Source organism: Limulus polyphemus, unplaced genomic scaffold (assembly GCF_000517525.1).
Source record: "Limulus polyphemus unplaced genomic scaffold, Limulus_polyphemus-2.1.2 Scaffold1443, whole genome shotgun sequence".
NCBI classification, from domain to species: domain Eukaryota; kingdom Metazoa; phylum Arthropoda; class Merostomata; order Xiphosura; family Limulidae; genus Limulus; species Limulus polyphemus.
The window spans coordinates 167,339-182,008 of NW_013667053.1; the positions used below are offsets into that span (position 1 = coordinate 167,339).

Consider the following 14,670-nt stretch of genomic DNA (forward strand, 5'->3'; position numbering starts at 1 on the left):
ATTGGGCTATCTGTGCTCTGCCCACCACGGGTATCGAAACCCAGTTTCTAGCGTTGTAAGTCCGCAGACATCCCGCTGTGCTACTGGGGGCACCCCTATGATATATCGCAGTAAAGTGAGCGTTCAAGTGAAAAGTTTTTTTTTTCAATTTTCTCGCTCAATTATGGACTAATTGTAAATATTAATCTTTAGAAAAAATGTGACTTTAGAGAAATGAATGATTGACATTACTACTTAAATTCAAACTGTTGATGTATTGATAATTTTACAAATTATTTTTCTCATACACTGATTCAATATTGTATTCAGAATTTCGTCTTCAGGTCATCATATTTAATTCCACCCACGTTATAAATAAATCTAAGTATCAATGAGAGCTGTGAGCGTTGAGGAGTTAGGCAAATTCATAGAACAAACTAATAAACTCAGAATAATTTGAAGAAGTAAACAGCACTTAACTTTAGGAATAGTTTAGTTTAGGAATAAAAGTTAACAATGATGAGATACAGTTATTTCAAAAAGCATTGATATATGGTTTTACATTGCGAACCGGAAAATGAGTTTTACACAAATAGCTCTTTATAATTATTCACGAATCAGTATGGGCATTTCAGTGTATTTTTTTTACGAAAGCTTTGTTAGTGTGTTTTACACCTTTTTTTTCCCCATTAAAGTGATATAAAAGTTGGTTTATAAATACGCAGTTATAAGATGACAAAAAAAAGGAGTAAGTTATGATTTATCTATAGATTTCGATATATAAGTAATTAGATAAACACCCCCACCCCCATCCAGTGGCACAGCGGTATGTCCCTTGAACTGGAGTCTACAACCTTGGGTTGGGTCTACATGAAACTAAGTCTACAAACGAAGTGGGACGAGTTATTGAGTCAGCATTAATGGCTATTTCATTAAGTAACATATTTGCGATATTTTAATTTTCAAGTAAAGATTAACATTGACCTTAGGATATAAGTAAATTACTTACGTTTTCAACAGTCTTAGCAGTAAGTAAAGAAACCTTATCGATATGGAAAGTTTCATAAAGTTGGGCCTGGCATGGCCTGGTGGTTAGGACGCTTGACTCACAATCTACGGTTCGCGAGCTCGAATCCTACCACTGCACACATTCGGCTATGTGGGTCTTATGATGTGACGGTCAATCCTACCATTCGTTGACAAAAGAGTAGCTTAAGAGCTGGCGGTGAGAGATGTTGTCTAGTTACGTTCCTTCTAGTCTATCACATCTAAAGTAGGAACGGCAAAGATAGCCCTCGAGTAAGTTTTTGAGAAATTCAAAACACACAAACAAACAGATACAGAAATTTTAAAGTCATTCATAGGTTTTAGGACTCTTGAAATTGTAATTTCTGATTCTTATAATTTATTCAGCATTTTTTTTTTATCTAAAGTAATTCAAGCGCCTTCGTTTATTCGCCCTGAAGAATTAATTTAAGTCCTTCACTTTCCGCCATTGGAAAAAAATCCGGTGTTTTACTAATGCGCATTAATTAGAAAATAATTTGTGCAACTTATAGCGCATTAATTGGAAATCGCCACGTTGAGAATTTATCATTTCTCGAGTTCGCTGTTCCTTCATTGTTTCTCGAATTCGCTGTTGTACTTTGTCTCTACGTGGTTTTCTGCGACTATTTCGGTGAGTTTTCTAACAGTAGACGATTTTACCATAGTATATTACTCTACTCTTGTGAGTGTTGATATATTCTACTGATTTTCGAACTCCGCTGATATGTGAGTGCGTATTTTAGTATTGTCTTATTATTATTATTTATTTTTGTTTCACAAACCTACAGCAAAATCGGCTGGATATTTTGCACCAAAACCTAGACAGATATACTACATGAAGCGCTGCAAATGTTCATGATATATATTGAAAAAGTTGATTATTTTTCATTGAAAGTTGATTTAGGTTACTATAAATACATAATATAAGCGATGTTGTTGTTAGGGGGGCTTCCTTTGTAATCGACCCGTGTTAAATACATGTTTACGCGAAACCTCAGCCACGAAACCACCTGGCTCAGTAAATAATGGTTGTGTGGAAAAAAGCCAATGCAGCAGTAAACTGTTGAAGAACATGTAACATTCAACTGAATGTATATGCACTTATGTAGTTTCAAATTTATACACCATAAATGGACATAAACAGCTTAAGAAAACAAGATAATTAAAAATAGTTATTTTAAAAAGGGAAATAGGAATAGTCAAAAAGTAAAGCAACATGTTAAATCAAAATACAAAGATTATATTTTCAAGCCTACAACTAGGGACTCTTAAAAAAAAGTAAACAAAATAGGCTGGAAATAGTGTCTATGTTATTTTTTCAAGCTACAAATCCCTATTTTGACTCCACTAAAATTGATAATTACTGTAGACAGGGAGTCAAAATGGGAATTTGTAGTTTGAGAAAATAATGTAGACCTCTCCACTTGAATTGGTTTAATATTGAAATCTGAGTTTCACCCTAATAACGCATTCATAGCTCCAATGGGACGGGAACCATGGATCGTCGGATCCACAACTAGCCACGCTAACTACTATCAAAATATCACCAACGTTACAGGAAAATAATGTGGTAAAAAGATATAGCACCGTGAATGTGATATAAGAGGAGAATTTGGACTATTTAAGAAGTGTTTTCATGCGTGTGGATTAGTTTTGTTCTTGCTACATGTCCTGTAATGCATGAAATTAATTTCATTTGATCTGGTTAACCTTTAGGGTCATAAATGTCACTCTGATTAACTAAATTTTGTAGTTTATTATTTATGTAATGGCCTTAATGCATTTATGTGTATTGATATATATATATATATATATATATATATATAGATAGATAGATATTTCTCCATAAGCATTTTAATCTCGAATAAGAGTATTTTCCACTGCTGATTTAATTTTTTTAACTCAAGTCATCTTTGATGTAGAGTTTTATACATCCGATCCCAGGAAATTAATCAAACTTGCAAATGTCCACAAGTATTAACAAATCTTCTACCATTTAGACACTGACGGTGACTCCAAAGATATCCTCATTCCAAATTAAATTTATTTCACGCGTTGTAAAATAAACCAAAGCAATATTCACGAAAATAAGTCTCAATTAGTCAAAATTCACTTATTTTCACAATACTTCATCGTTTTGTCATATTATGTTTAATGTTTTTATCCGTATTACAGCTTATCCTCAACTTTTATTGCTTAGATGTTTTGATATGTCACGAAGGACTGTATAAAAAGGTTTTTTTGTCATCAAGAGATAATTCAATCACTCCAAAGTGTAGATTTGGCACTGTAATAAATTATTTGTTTGTTTGTTTGAAGTTAAGTACAAAGCTGCACAATGGGCTATCTGTGCTCTGCCCACCACGGGTATCGAAACCCGGTTTCTAGCGTTGTAAGTCCGTAGACATACCGCTGTGCCACGTGGGGGGGGGGGGCTGTGATAAATTCTGGCGAAATTCTGGCGTTTTTGTTTCAGTGGTTGATTCCTTCATTTTTCATAAATAATAATGTAAAAAAGTAAAAATATTCAAATATAATTATAATTCACATAACATTCTGCTAGAGAAGTTAAATATGATATAATGAGTTTTTATAATAATCTTATTCGCATATTAATTTTTTTGTACACAAAATGTAAACGTCCGCCATTTTACTTCTGTTGATAGCATTGCCCTGAAATTGGTGTCATAAAATTTAATTTTTATATGAATTTCAACGAAATTCTATCAGAATACTAACTGTGATTTCGACTTTCGATTACTGACTGACCTAGCTAGTTCGCCACCCAGCGGTATGTCTGCGGAATTACAACGCTAGAATCCGGGTTTCGATATCCGTGGTGGGAAGAGCACAGATAGCCCATTGTGTAGCTTTATGTTTAATTACAAACAAACAAACAATCTTGCTAGTTCTTCTTTCCAGCTTGGCCCGGCATGACCAGGAAGCTAGGGTGCTTGACTCGTCATCTGAGGGTCGCGGGTTCGAATCCCCGTCTCACTAAACATGCTCGCCCTTTCAGCCGTGGGGGCGTTATAATGTGACAGTCAATCCCACTATTTGTTGGTAAAAGAGTAGCCCAAGAGTTGGCGGTGGGTGGTGATGACTACTTGCCTTCCTTCTAATCTTGCGTTGCTAAATTCGTGTAGCTTTGCGCGAAATTCAAAAGAAAAACTTTCCAGCAATTGGTGTAAACTATAGTGTAAAGAACTGTCCTAAAGTAAGTATTAGGTTATTACGATTATATTATTATTAAAATGTTGGAGCTGTGGGATTACTGAGACGAATCTCCAAAAAATGATTTCTCAAACACTTGCTGTTGAAGCTAGCTATAAAGAAGTTGGGAACAAAATATATTTTCTATTTCAAATTATTTTTTGTGTTATTAATCTTATATTTTTATCATTTGAGTTACATCATTTTTATGCCATATTAACTTGTGTGTGTGAATGAAAAACAAATAAATCACGAAATATTATCGATTTCTTATAGACTATTCGACTAAACTAAAACACACGAGCGTGGGGTGGGTGAGTTGACCCTGTGGTTGAACTCTTGTTTTCAGAACTGGCCAGTCGGGTTCGAATCTGTGCGATACTACAAAATCTTTCCCGCACCTTAAGCTGTGGGTTAGTTATACGAGTGAAAGTCAGTCCCTTAACATGGTTGGTGGGTGATAGGATGCCTCTGACTGGCTGTCGTCCCTCTCTTCAGTAATATAAAATTAGGGACGGTGAAAGATATCCTTAGTAGGTTTTTTTTTATATAAATATAAAACACAAAGAATATGCGGAACACATTCATGTGAATTCTTGTCAGTGTTACGTAGCTTTCATAATTTACATGTTACAGCAATTTGTTGATGGTTTAGACAGAAAGTTTCCTGTCAATGCTTTTTTTTTTTCACAAACAATGTTGAATAATATTCTATATAATTAATTACCGATTTTCGTACAAAAATTTAGTATAACACAAGATATGAGATGTTTAAAACCAACAGTTGCGGTGTTAGCACATTGCTTAATTAGTAATATCTATTTATAACGCTTAGTAAGCTTTTTACATTCATTTATAGATAATACCTTGTTAGGTTATTGTAACATAGAAAATTTAACGTTATTATCTAATTTAAAGTTGTATTTTAGTTACTTATACTACCATAAATAAGACACATTTTTTTTTATTTTACAGAAAAAGATGTTCTTCTTTGTAGTTTTATTGTTTATATGGAAAATAGAAGAAGCGAGTCAGTCAGAACTTTATCCTGTACCCCAGCATCATGTTCAACCTCGCAGTAGTGGCTCATCCTTTGTGGATGATGCAACCGACGAGCTCTTCGGATTGTTGCTTGCCCCTCTAGGAAGCAAACGAAGTAATAGCAGGAGTAAGAAGAATAATCACAACTGGTCCAAGCTATTCGGAGGTGGCGGTCAACATTCTTCCCATAAAGGATCGTATCATAGACAACCAAACTATCATCGTGCCAGTTATTCGTCGTACGATCAACAGCGTTATGCACCTTCGTCTGAATACCTGAGTTATGGTTATCCTCCTACTACCACTCATAAAAAGTCTACAAGCTATCCCTATCCTACATCTAATGGTTACAAACATCATGTATCGTCATACGGTGGACATAATCATCATCCAAGTTATTCATCTGGCGACCACAATAAGCATCATTTGAGCTCTTCCTATCCTCCGTCAAGTGGTTACAAACATTCTTATTCATCTTCAGGTGGACAAAGCCATTATCCAAGTTATTCTTATACCCAATATGGCAACCATTATAAGCATCCCCCACCCCCTAAAAGGCATTATGAAGGCGGTCTTCAAAATTACGAACATTATCCAAGCTACCCTCCATCTTATCCCCCACCATATGGCTATCCGTATGGTTATCCAGCGTATGCGAATATAACAATGCATTCTCAAGGAAATGCAACAAACGCCACAACTTATCATTCTCCACCGCCTTATTATCCTTACATTTACCCTCCCCATCATAAATACCCTCCACCTCACAAGCCAAGTCACTATGGACCTAAAAAACCCAAATACGCGGAAATTGACACGCATCTGAACTTGCCTCCTGTTAAATTCAGGCTTCATCTTCGCCCAAATATCAAAATATTTACAAACACGACAGACCCATTGGAGAAAAAGCCAGATGATGAAGAAGACCTGCCATATCCCCCACCAGAAAGAGAACCTCCAAAGAAGTATCCTCCTTACCCTTATCATTCTCAACATCACGCACATCACTATCCCTCTCCACACAATACCCATCACTATCCCTCTCCACATAATACCCATCACTATCCCTCTCCACACCATTATCCTCCACCACCACCTTATCCTCCACCAACCTATCCACCACCAACACCGTCACATGGTAAAATCCACTATGAACCAAATTTTGCAATAAAGTTTGACCCCCAAGTAATTACTACTCCTGCCCCTCTTAATGACACGTATACCCCAATACCTGGATATGCTGGATATCCGTATCATCTTCCCCCACCTGGATACCCTCCTTATGGCTATCCACCACCCAGTTATGGACATCACGCACACCACCCTCAAGAACGTTCTTACAACCAAGATTATTCCTATCCAAACTATGCTAATCACCGCTATGATACACCTCCTCCATATCCTTATCCACCTTATTATGGTCATCACCATTCTGGCTACGGAGCAACCTATGAAAAGCCAAAAGAGAAAACCACTACTACTTCAACTACAACCACAACCACAACTACAACTACTCGCCGACCAACAAGAAGAACAACGACTCGGAGAACTACTACTACTAGACGACCTACAACTACTACTAGAAGACGAACAACCACGACCAGAAGACCAACAAGTACCACTACACGACCTACAACCACTACAAGAAGACCGACAAGTACCACTACTCGACTTACAACCACGACTAGAAGATCAACAAATACCATTACACGACCTACAACCACGACTAGGAGACCAATAACTACTACAACACGTAGAACAACTGCTCGTCCAACACTAAGATTTACCACAACCACTAGAACTCCACGATCTACTAGCAACCGACCCCAAATTGAACGGGAGGGAGAAAGGGGTAATCGTGTGAACAATATGTCAAGTAAATCTACTATCCCAACTCAGCCACAAAAGGAGAAAGAAGAAAGGAAACAGGATGGAACACATGAAATATCTTCTTCGTTTAGTACCACGACAAAATTTGCTTTTTCGACAACTTCCACATCTTCGTCGAGCACCCAAAGTCTTGGCGAAGGTGTCATAACTACCACGACATCAATTATCAGTAGAGTTGAAGAATTCAGTGAAACTACAACGTCGTTTTCTAGTTTCTCTACAATAAACCCCAGCCGTACTTCTATGGACGTAACAGCAACCCAGATTAAAACTTCATTGCCATCTCTAGATTCTTCGTCCAAAATTGACGAGAATTCTGATATAGAAATTAAAATAAACCCATCCCGAACCCAGCCAGCAGAGACGTCTTGTGACTCTACACTTCTTGACCACCAAACTGTTACAAATGCTATAAAGAAAAATGTCAGAAATATGGGGGAAAAGCAATCTGTATCAACCTCATCAGTAAAATTTGGTAATACATTCGGTCCAGAAATTGTTGGCAAGTCTTCCCGTTTGCCAAATATGCCACTTTTTTCTACCCAAACTGTAACTGTGACGGTGACAGAAATTCTGCCAAGTATTGGCTCAACCGACACTAATAGCGCAGACCAGTTTAAACCAGCAGTCACAAAAACAGAAATAATTATACAGCCTACGATGACAAATATGACGATTTCAAATAACCTAGAAATCACCAAGAATTTGAAAACAAGAAATGATACAACGAACGTTACTGCAAGCAGTTCCCAAAAAGAAATATCAATGATGTCCCACGACGTTCTCAAAGGTGCAGTTTCGAATACCAACTGCAACGAAAATTCGATTGACTCTAATTCCATAAAGGAAGATAAGACAGAGTCTGTACAAACAGAGACAATGACGAGAAATCCTGTGAACATGTTAGACGAAACTAAAGATAATACAGAGAACACATTGACTTATTCCATTGTAAAACCTCATCCCCGTCGCCTTGTCAATGAATACGACGAAGTTATTCCACCAACTCTAATTTCTCCTGATCTTTTGTGATTTGAATAACATTATGTAAAAACAAAGAGACGGTACGTTGTGAAAAGAAAACTTAATGGCTAACGTGTTGCTAATTAAGTCGACACTTAATTTGGATATCTAACTTTTCACTACTTCGTGAGTAAAGTTAATTTAAATTCTGATGAATGTGAAACTACCCATTTCCTTATTAAATACCACAACCTGAGTGAGATGTCTCGAAAAAGTAATTACTGTTAATAACTGTGAAAAGGTAACCAAGGATGTATTATCGTTAGCTACATAATATTTTATTGCAACATTTTGCAATAAGCATTGTGATATAGGAAACGAAGTGATAAATGTAGTAGGTGTAATAGAAATTGATATGAAAATAAAATAATACTATATATAAAATTACTCATGTATTTAAAATGTATGTCAAAAACAGTCAAAATAATTTGTGATTTTCTAAAAGATTTATAAGTATTTTCACGGAAAACAAAACATGTCCCTAGGTGGGTCAGCGATAAGTTTACAGACTTATAACGCTAAATTCCGGAATTGGATTCCCCGCGGTGGACAGGGTCACTCTGTGTCTTTGCTTTAACAAAAACCCACAATAAATAACAATATGATGTGATAAATATTGCAAAATAAAAACATAGGAAATAATTTTTCAAAAGTCCCCGGTGGCTCAGCGAGTTGTCTGAGGGCTTACTGCAATAAACCTCGGGTTTCAGTACTCGTGATAAGCACAGCATAGTTAGCCCATTGTGAAGCTTATTCATATATAGTCCGGGCATGACCTGGTACCTAGTGTGCTTGGTTGCATAACAAAAGGTTCAAGACTCGAGTCGCTATATGCCAGTCATTACACTTCTTACTTTCAGCTATTATGGCGTTATAACAATTACAGTTAATATTGATATTTCGTTAGTGTAGCCCCCAATGGCAAAGCGGTATGTCTGCGGACTTACAACGCTAGAAACCGGGTTTCGATATCCGTGGTGGGCAGAGCACAGATAGCCCATTGTGTAGCTTTGTGCTTAATTAAAAAGCAAACAAACAAAAATTGAACCAATAAATCAAATGATATCACAAAATTATTCGTTCAATATATTATATACAATATATTATAGGGGTGCCCCCCCCCAGTAGCATAGCGGGATGTCTGCGGACTTACAACGCTAGAATACTATGACATTATGTAATGTTTTCGTAAAAGTACTAATGTCCGATGGGAATCGGACATTATTTAAATGGTTTTATAATGTTCCAACTTTATAAATGTTCCTGGTCAAATATCTGAAGTGTCCCGATTAATAAGCGTTATGATAATCACAATTATAGCTTCCGAAGTTTATAGCACACCAACTGTAGTAAACCAATAATAGATACTCTTTTTGGCGCGTCGCGTTGGTTATATTTATAGGCGTGTGGAGAGTTTCTTGCAATTTCAGTATACCTAGCAATACTGACGCTAACGCTAGCGTTTACATACACACATATATTGTTGATTCTTACACTGGAGAATCTTCTGCAACTGTAGAGAATAGGCGGGAGTTTCGCAATACATATTTAACTGTATGAGTTATGTACATTTCTAAACACGAATTTAATTTAAACAAACATCAATATTAAAATAAATATATAATAGTAAATCCGTCACACTGGTCACTCTCCGGTCAGAAGTTCAGAACTATGAATGGATGTGCCTATGTTCTGAAGTCTCTGTCCTTTTGCTTAACACATTTGTTGCATAAAGTACGGTTCAGATTGAAAAATACCAGTTATTTATAAAAACAAGGAAAGGCCTCTTGGATGCTCTCGCCATCTACTGGTTGAGTTTGTAAATTAGTAATCATCTTTTATTATGCTGTTCTTTCCTAGAAAGTCATTTTATGATTCTTACTATAGTGTAGTAAATGAGGACAAATAAATTTAAAACTGTAATATTTGTAATTAAATAACACAAAATAATAAATATATTTTTCTAATCGAAATAAAATAAGTATTCTCAAGATATTTGTTATAAAATAAAATAAAGCAAGCAAATCAAGCGTAGGCGGTTATACACTAATTGTAATACTAATACAACTTGAAGACAATTGTAACAAAGCACAATAAACTCAAGTAAGTTATACATAATTATAAATAAAAAAGAATATGAAATTAACAAGAGCTCAGCCATTTAGAACAAAAAATTACCACGCCAAAAATTAATTATTACAAAATAAAATTCAGCAATATACAGATAATCGCAAGAAAATATAACAAAAACGAATATACGGTCACTTCCCAAGTACCAAACAGATTTAGGAAAGCCGACAAAGCAAAATTATAGAGGCTACGTTCGTTTTGTTTTGTAAACCATAGATAAACAAATTTAAAATATTTCTAGGAAATTTATTATGAAACAAAACACAACTGAAGATCATAAGTACTTATGATGAACCAAAACCCCCCTAGTTGCACAGCGGTATGTCTGCGGACTTACAACACTAGAATCCGGGTTTCGATACCCGTAGTGGGCAGAGCACAGATAGCCCATTGTGTAGCTTTGTGCTTAATTAAAAACAAACAAACAAAAATTGAACCAATAAATCAAATGATATCACAAAATTATTCGTTCAGCTACTTACGATAGAACAAAGCAAAGATTAAGGAAACTGATTTTGTTTTGTTAGAAAACAAAATTAAGGAAATAGGCTATACTGTTGCATGATCAAGAGCTCTTGGAACAGCAGCCCGAACAGGAAAACTGAAATTTAGAATGTTTCATTATGCCTGAATTCCAAGAACGGTGTGATTTATCACAATAGATGTAAGGCCGGTGAAAGCATTATTTATCATGATAAAATGTGAATATGTTTCCCTAGGGTATTATGTATCTTTTGAGGTCACTGACCGTTACGTGGGTCACACACACATGTGTATCAACACACATAAATGCATTAAGGAACTCATGTACTCAGTAAAATAAAAATGTCGGATTATCGAAACTTTGGAATCCAGACTGGGTACTGTGATGACTTGGTAATTTTTAAATACTTGAAACTTAAATCACTGGGCTTTTTATTTATTACTTATTTATTGAAGCTCTTTGGTCAAGGGATATGATATCGTACGTTGGTTTGTACTTGTAGCTCGGTTTTCAACTCAGTTCAATGTTCAACTAAATATGTAATTGTCTAATACAAAACGTTCTGTTTCATTAAATAATTTCCTGCACACGATGTGTAATTCTGCAGGACTACTGGTTGCTTGAAGAGTTTTCAGTTCCATATTGTGATGACAACATTGTTTAAGAAGATTAACGTCAAAATTATTAGGGAACTGACGAACAAGCTACATTTTCTACACTTTGACTCGTAATCAATGAATATGGCAGATTAGAGTGTTCAAACTCTTATGTAGAGTCATTTAAGCTTGAGACATAAGTGTATCGATGGAAACTGAACAATTCAACACATTTGCAATGTCCTTTCTTATAAAGGGTTTGATTATATCATCAACGTTACAGGAACATAATGTGGTAAAAAGATATAGCACTGTGAATGTGATATAAGAGGAGAATTTGGACTATTTAAGAAGTGTTTTCATGCGTGTGGATTAGTTTTGTTCTTGCTACATGTCCTGTAATGCATGAAATTAATTTCATTTGATCTGGTTAACCTTTAGGGTAATAAATGTCACTCTGATTAACTAAATTTTGTAGTTTATTATTTGTGTAATGTATTTCTGGAACAAACAAAAACTTTCTGGTTATATTAAATATTATTATACGCACCGTTTGATTTTGTTCCAGTACATTTCCAAATTACAGAGCGTTCTATGGAAAGTTTAAAATGAAAAACTCAGTACTTAATACAAATATACTTTATTTGCCTTTGATGATGTTTTTTTCTTCTTCTTCTTAATACTCCTCTACGATCAAAAGAGAAAATATAATATACACCTGTGTAAACATGACAGCAGCATCTAAACTGGATGGAACTATGCATCATAGATCAACATCACGTGGAATCTTAAATCATATCCTAAGTAAAAACTGTTTCAACTTTACTTCCAGCATACTATAACAAAAAAAAGTGATGTAAAGAGTAAAATAATTTCTGTTAATTCATTCATGAATTAGAATACTGAGCTTCAAAGATCATTGTGTAAATTAACAGGGAATGAGACAACATTATGGTATTCTAACAATACAATGAGAATATAAGATATCGTTATAAAGTAATTCCAAGACTTTTCCTTTACAATTTATAAACATAATATATCATTTAAGATACCCCTAGTACAATCAGTTATATAACTGCGCAAAAAATACACAAACGGACTCGTTTACCTACACTTTAAGTCGACTTATTCACTCTCATTTGGATGAGTATAGTGTACACTACAGCATTCCATGTGTGGCTTGGAGACATTTGATAGTTTATATTTTAAGAAAATAGAAATGTTATCTCTCACATTCGAATACGATATAATACTACTTTATCAACATAAAAAACATGTTAATTATAAACGTACTTAATATTGTGTGTTGTTATATAAATCAGTATTGTATATTATTCAAATCCTATATAAATACAGGTTCACTGCGGTTAGTAACAAAATCCCAAAACACCGTACTGTTATAAACAGTTTTGAAAAGTCCCCCTTATAATTTTACTGCAGGAGATCTAGTTGTGTCAATGATATTTACCTTGATAATCTGAAGATTTCTTTACGTCAATCTTCTAGACAAACCTCGGCATGTTGCTCATCATCTCTTTGTTTGTTTAGTGCAAAACTACACAAGGGGCTATCTTTGCTGTGCCCACCACGAGTATCGAAACCCGATTTTAGCACTGCGAGTCCTATTTACTTAGTCTTGTTACTTTGTCTCCTGTTAACTTTAACACACTCCAATGGCTTTATCCGCGAAACCTACAGCTTATAGTATTGTAGTGAGAAGGTACTATTTTATTTGAATTATTCAGTAGACAAGCTCCTTTAAAATACTGTAAAATAAATATGAAACCCAATATACCAATTGATTCATTACTTGTCGCTGAGTTATATCGGTTTTGGGGAATTCCATCTTCATCAGTAACTCTGAACAAATGTAAAGCGAAAGAACTGTTGATAAATATTGTGGGGTTCCTAAGAGACTGAGGGTAGGGGTGGGGGAGCGTGGACTTGATCCAATTAGTTAGATAGATAGTTTTGCCTATGGTTAAGTTTATTTTTTCAATAAACAGAAACGTTGGAAGAACTTAGTAAACTTCGATATATAGACAAAATTAACAACAACACAGTAGAATGGCTCTGAAAATAACATAAAATAGCTGCATACAGAAAACTGTAAATGGAATAAACTGACAAAATGTGTTGCTTTCTTTGGTAGAAACACCAAGGATTTTTGTACAATAAAAATAATATTGTAGTAACGAGTAAAAACTAGAAGTTGAATTTTATAATGACTGTCTGGAAATTGGTTTCTAACTCAAAGATGCCTGGGTGTTGTAGTAGGAAAAGTTAGGTATTTCACTGCTTTGTTGTCAGAGCTACAAAATACGGTGTCTCACTGTTACAACTTAAAATAATTCTATGAATATCATTATAACTAAGACCTAGTGTGTTGTAACCCAGCCAAACAAGTAAAATCTGGATTGAATGGAAGGCCTCATCAACAGCAGTCTACGATAAAGTGTAGTTAAAATATTAAAATACGGGATTCTTAATAGGAACACATGTATTCAGCTAACATGCAAGGGCTTAAAGTCATTATCGATCCTATTGTGATCTTCTATTACTCTTTTTATCTTAAAAAATGCTTTCGTTGTTTGTTGTCATTTGTATTATAAATAGCTCATGTAACGAATTTGTTATTACATATTTATTTTAATATCAACGTTTGTTTGGATTAAATTTATATTTAGAAACATACATAGCTTATACTGTTAAATATGCATTGCGAAACTTCTGACTATACTCCTAAGTTGTAGAATATTCTCGAGAGTAAGAATCGCAATATATGTGTGTGTACATAAACGCTTAAATGTAGCTCAGTATTGTTACATAATCTGAAATTTCGAGAAACTCTCCACACGCCTATAAATATAACCAACGCGACGCGCTAAAAAAAAGAGAGTGTCTATTATTAATGGTTGGAGACGGCTTGAATGGGTAATGAAGAAAACCTTTAATATAAGTTTAACATATTATTAGTTTGATATAATCAGTGTGCTATAAACTTCGGAAGCTATAACTGTGATTGTTATAACGCTTGCCAATCGAAAACTTCAGATATTTGACCAGGAACCTTTACAAATTTCGAACATTTCAAATCGTTTAACTTCAGTGGATTGTCATCGGACATTAGAATTTTTACGAAAAACATTACCTAACTTCAACGGTGGAAACTCAGCGTGTGTGGCAAAGGTCAAAGCTAGCTAGTTTCTCGACAAATCGTACCTACATCAACTCGTAATTAACTCGCTCATCGTGAACCCTCGATAA

The 14,670-nt window shown here is 35.0% G+C and overlaps 1 protein-coding gene across 1 annotated transcript in view; it reads left to right on the forward strand.

Annotated features, from left to right (window-relative positions):
- LOC106463595 (flocculation protein FLO11-like) overlaps window positions 1-8,202 on the forward strand; it is a 19,662-nt gene extending 11,460 nt beyond the window's left edge. Inside the window, exons 2-3 of the mRNA XM_022391125.1 lie at window positions 5,215-7,099; window positions 7,229-8,202. Of these exons, the coding sequence (XP_022246833.1) occupies window positions 5,215-7,099; window positions 7,229-8,202 (2,859 nt within the window). The remainder of the gene's footprint in view (window positions 1-5,214; window positions 7,100-7,228) is intronic.
- The last annotated feature ends 6,468 nt before the right edge of the window (window positions 8,203-14,670 follow it).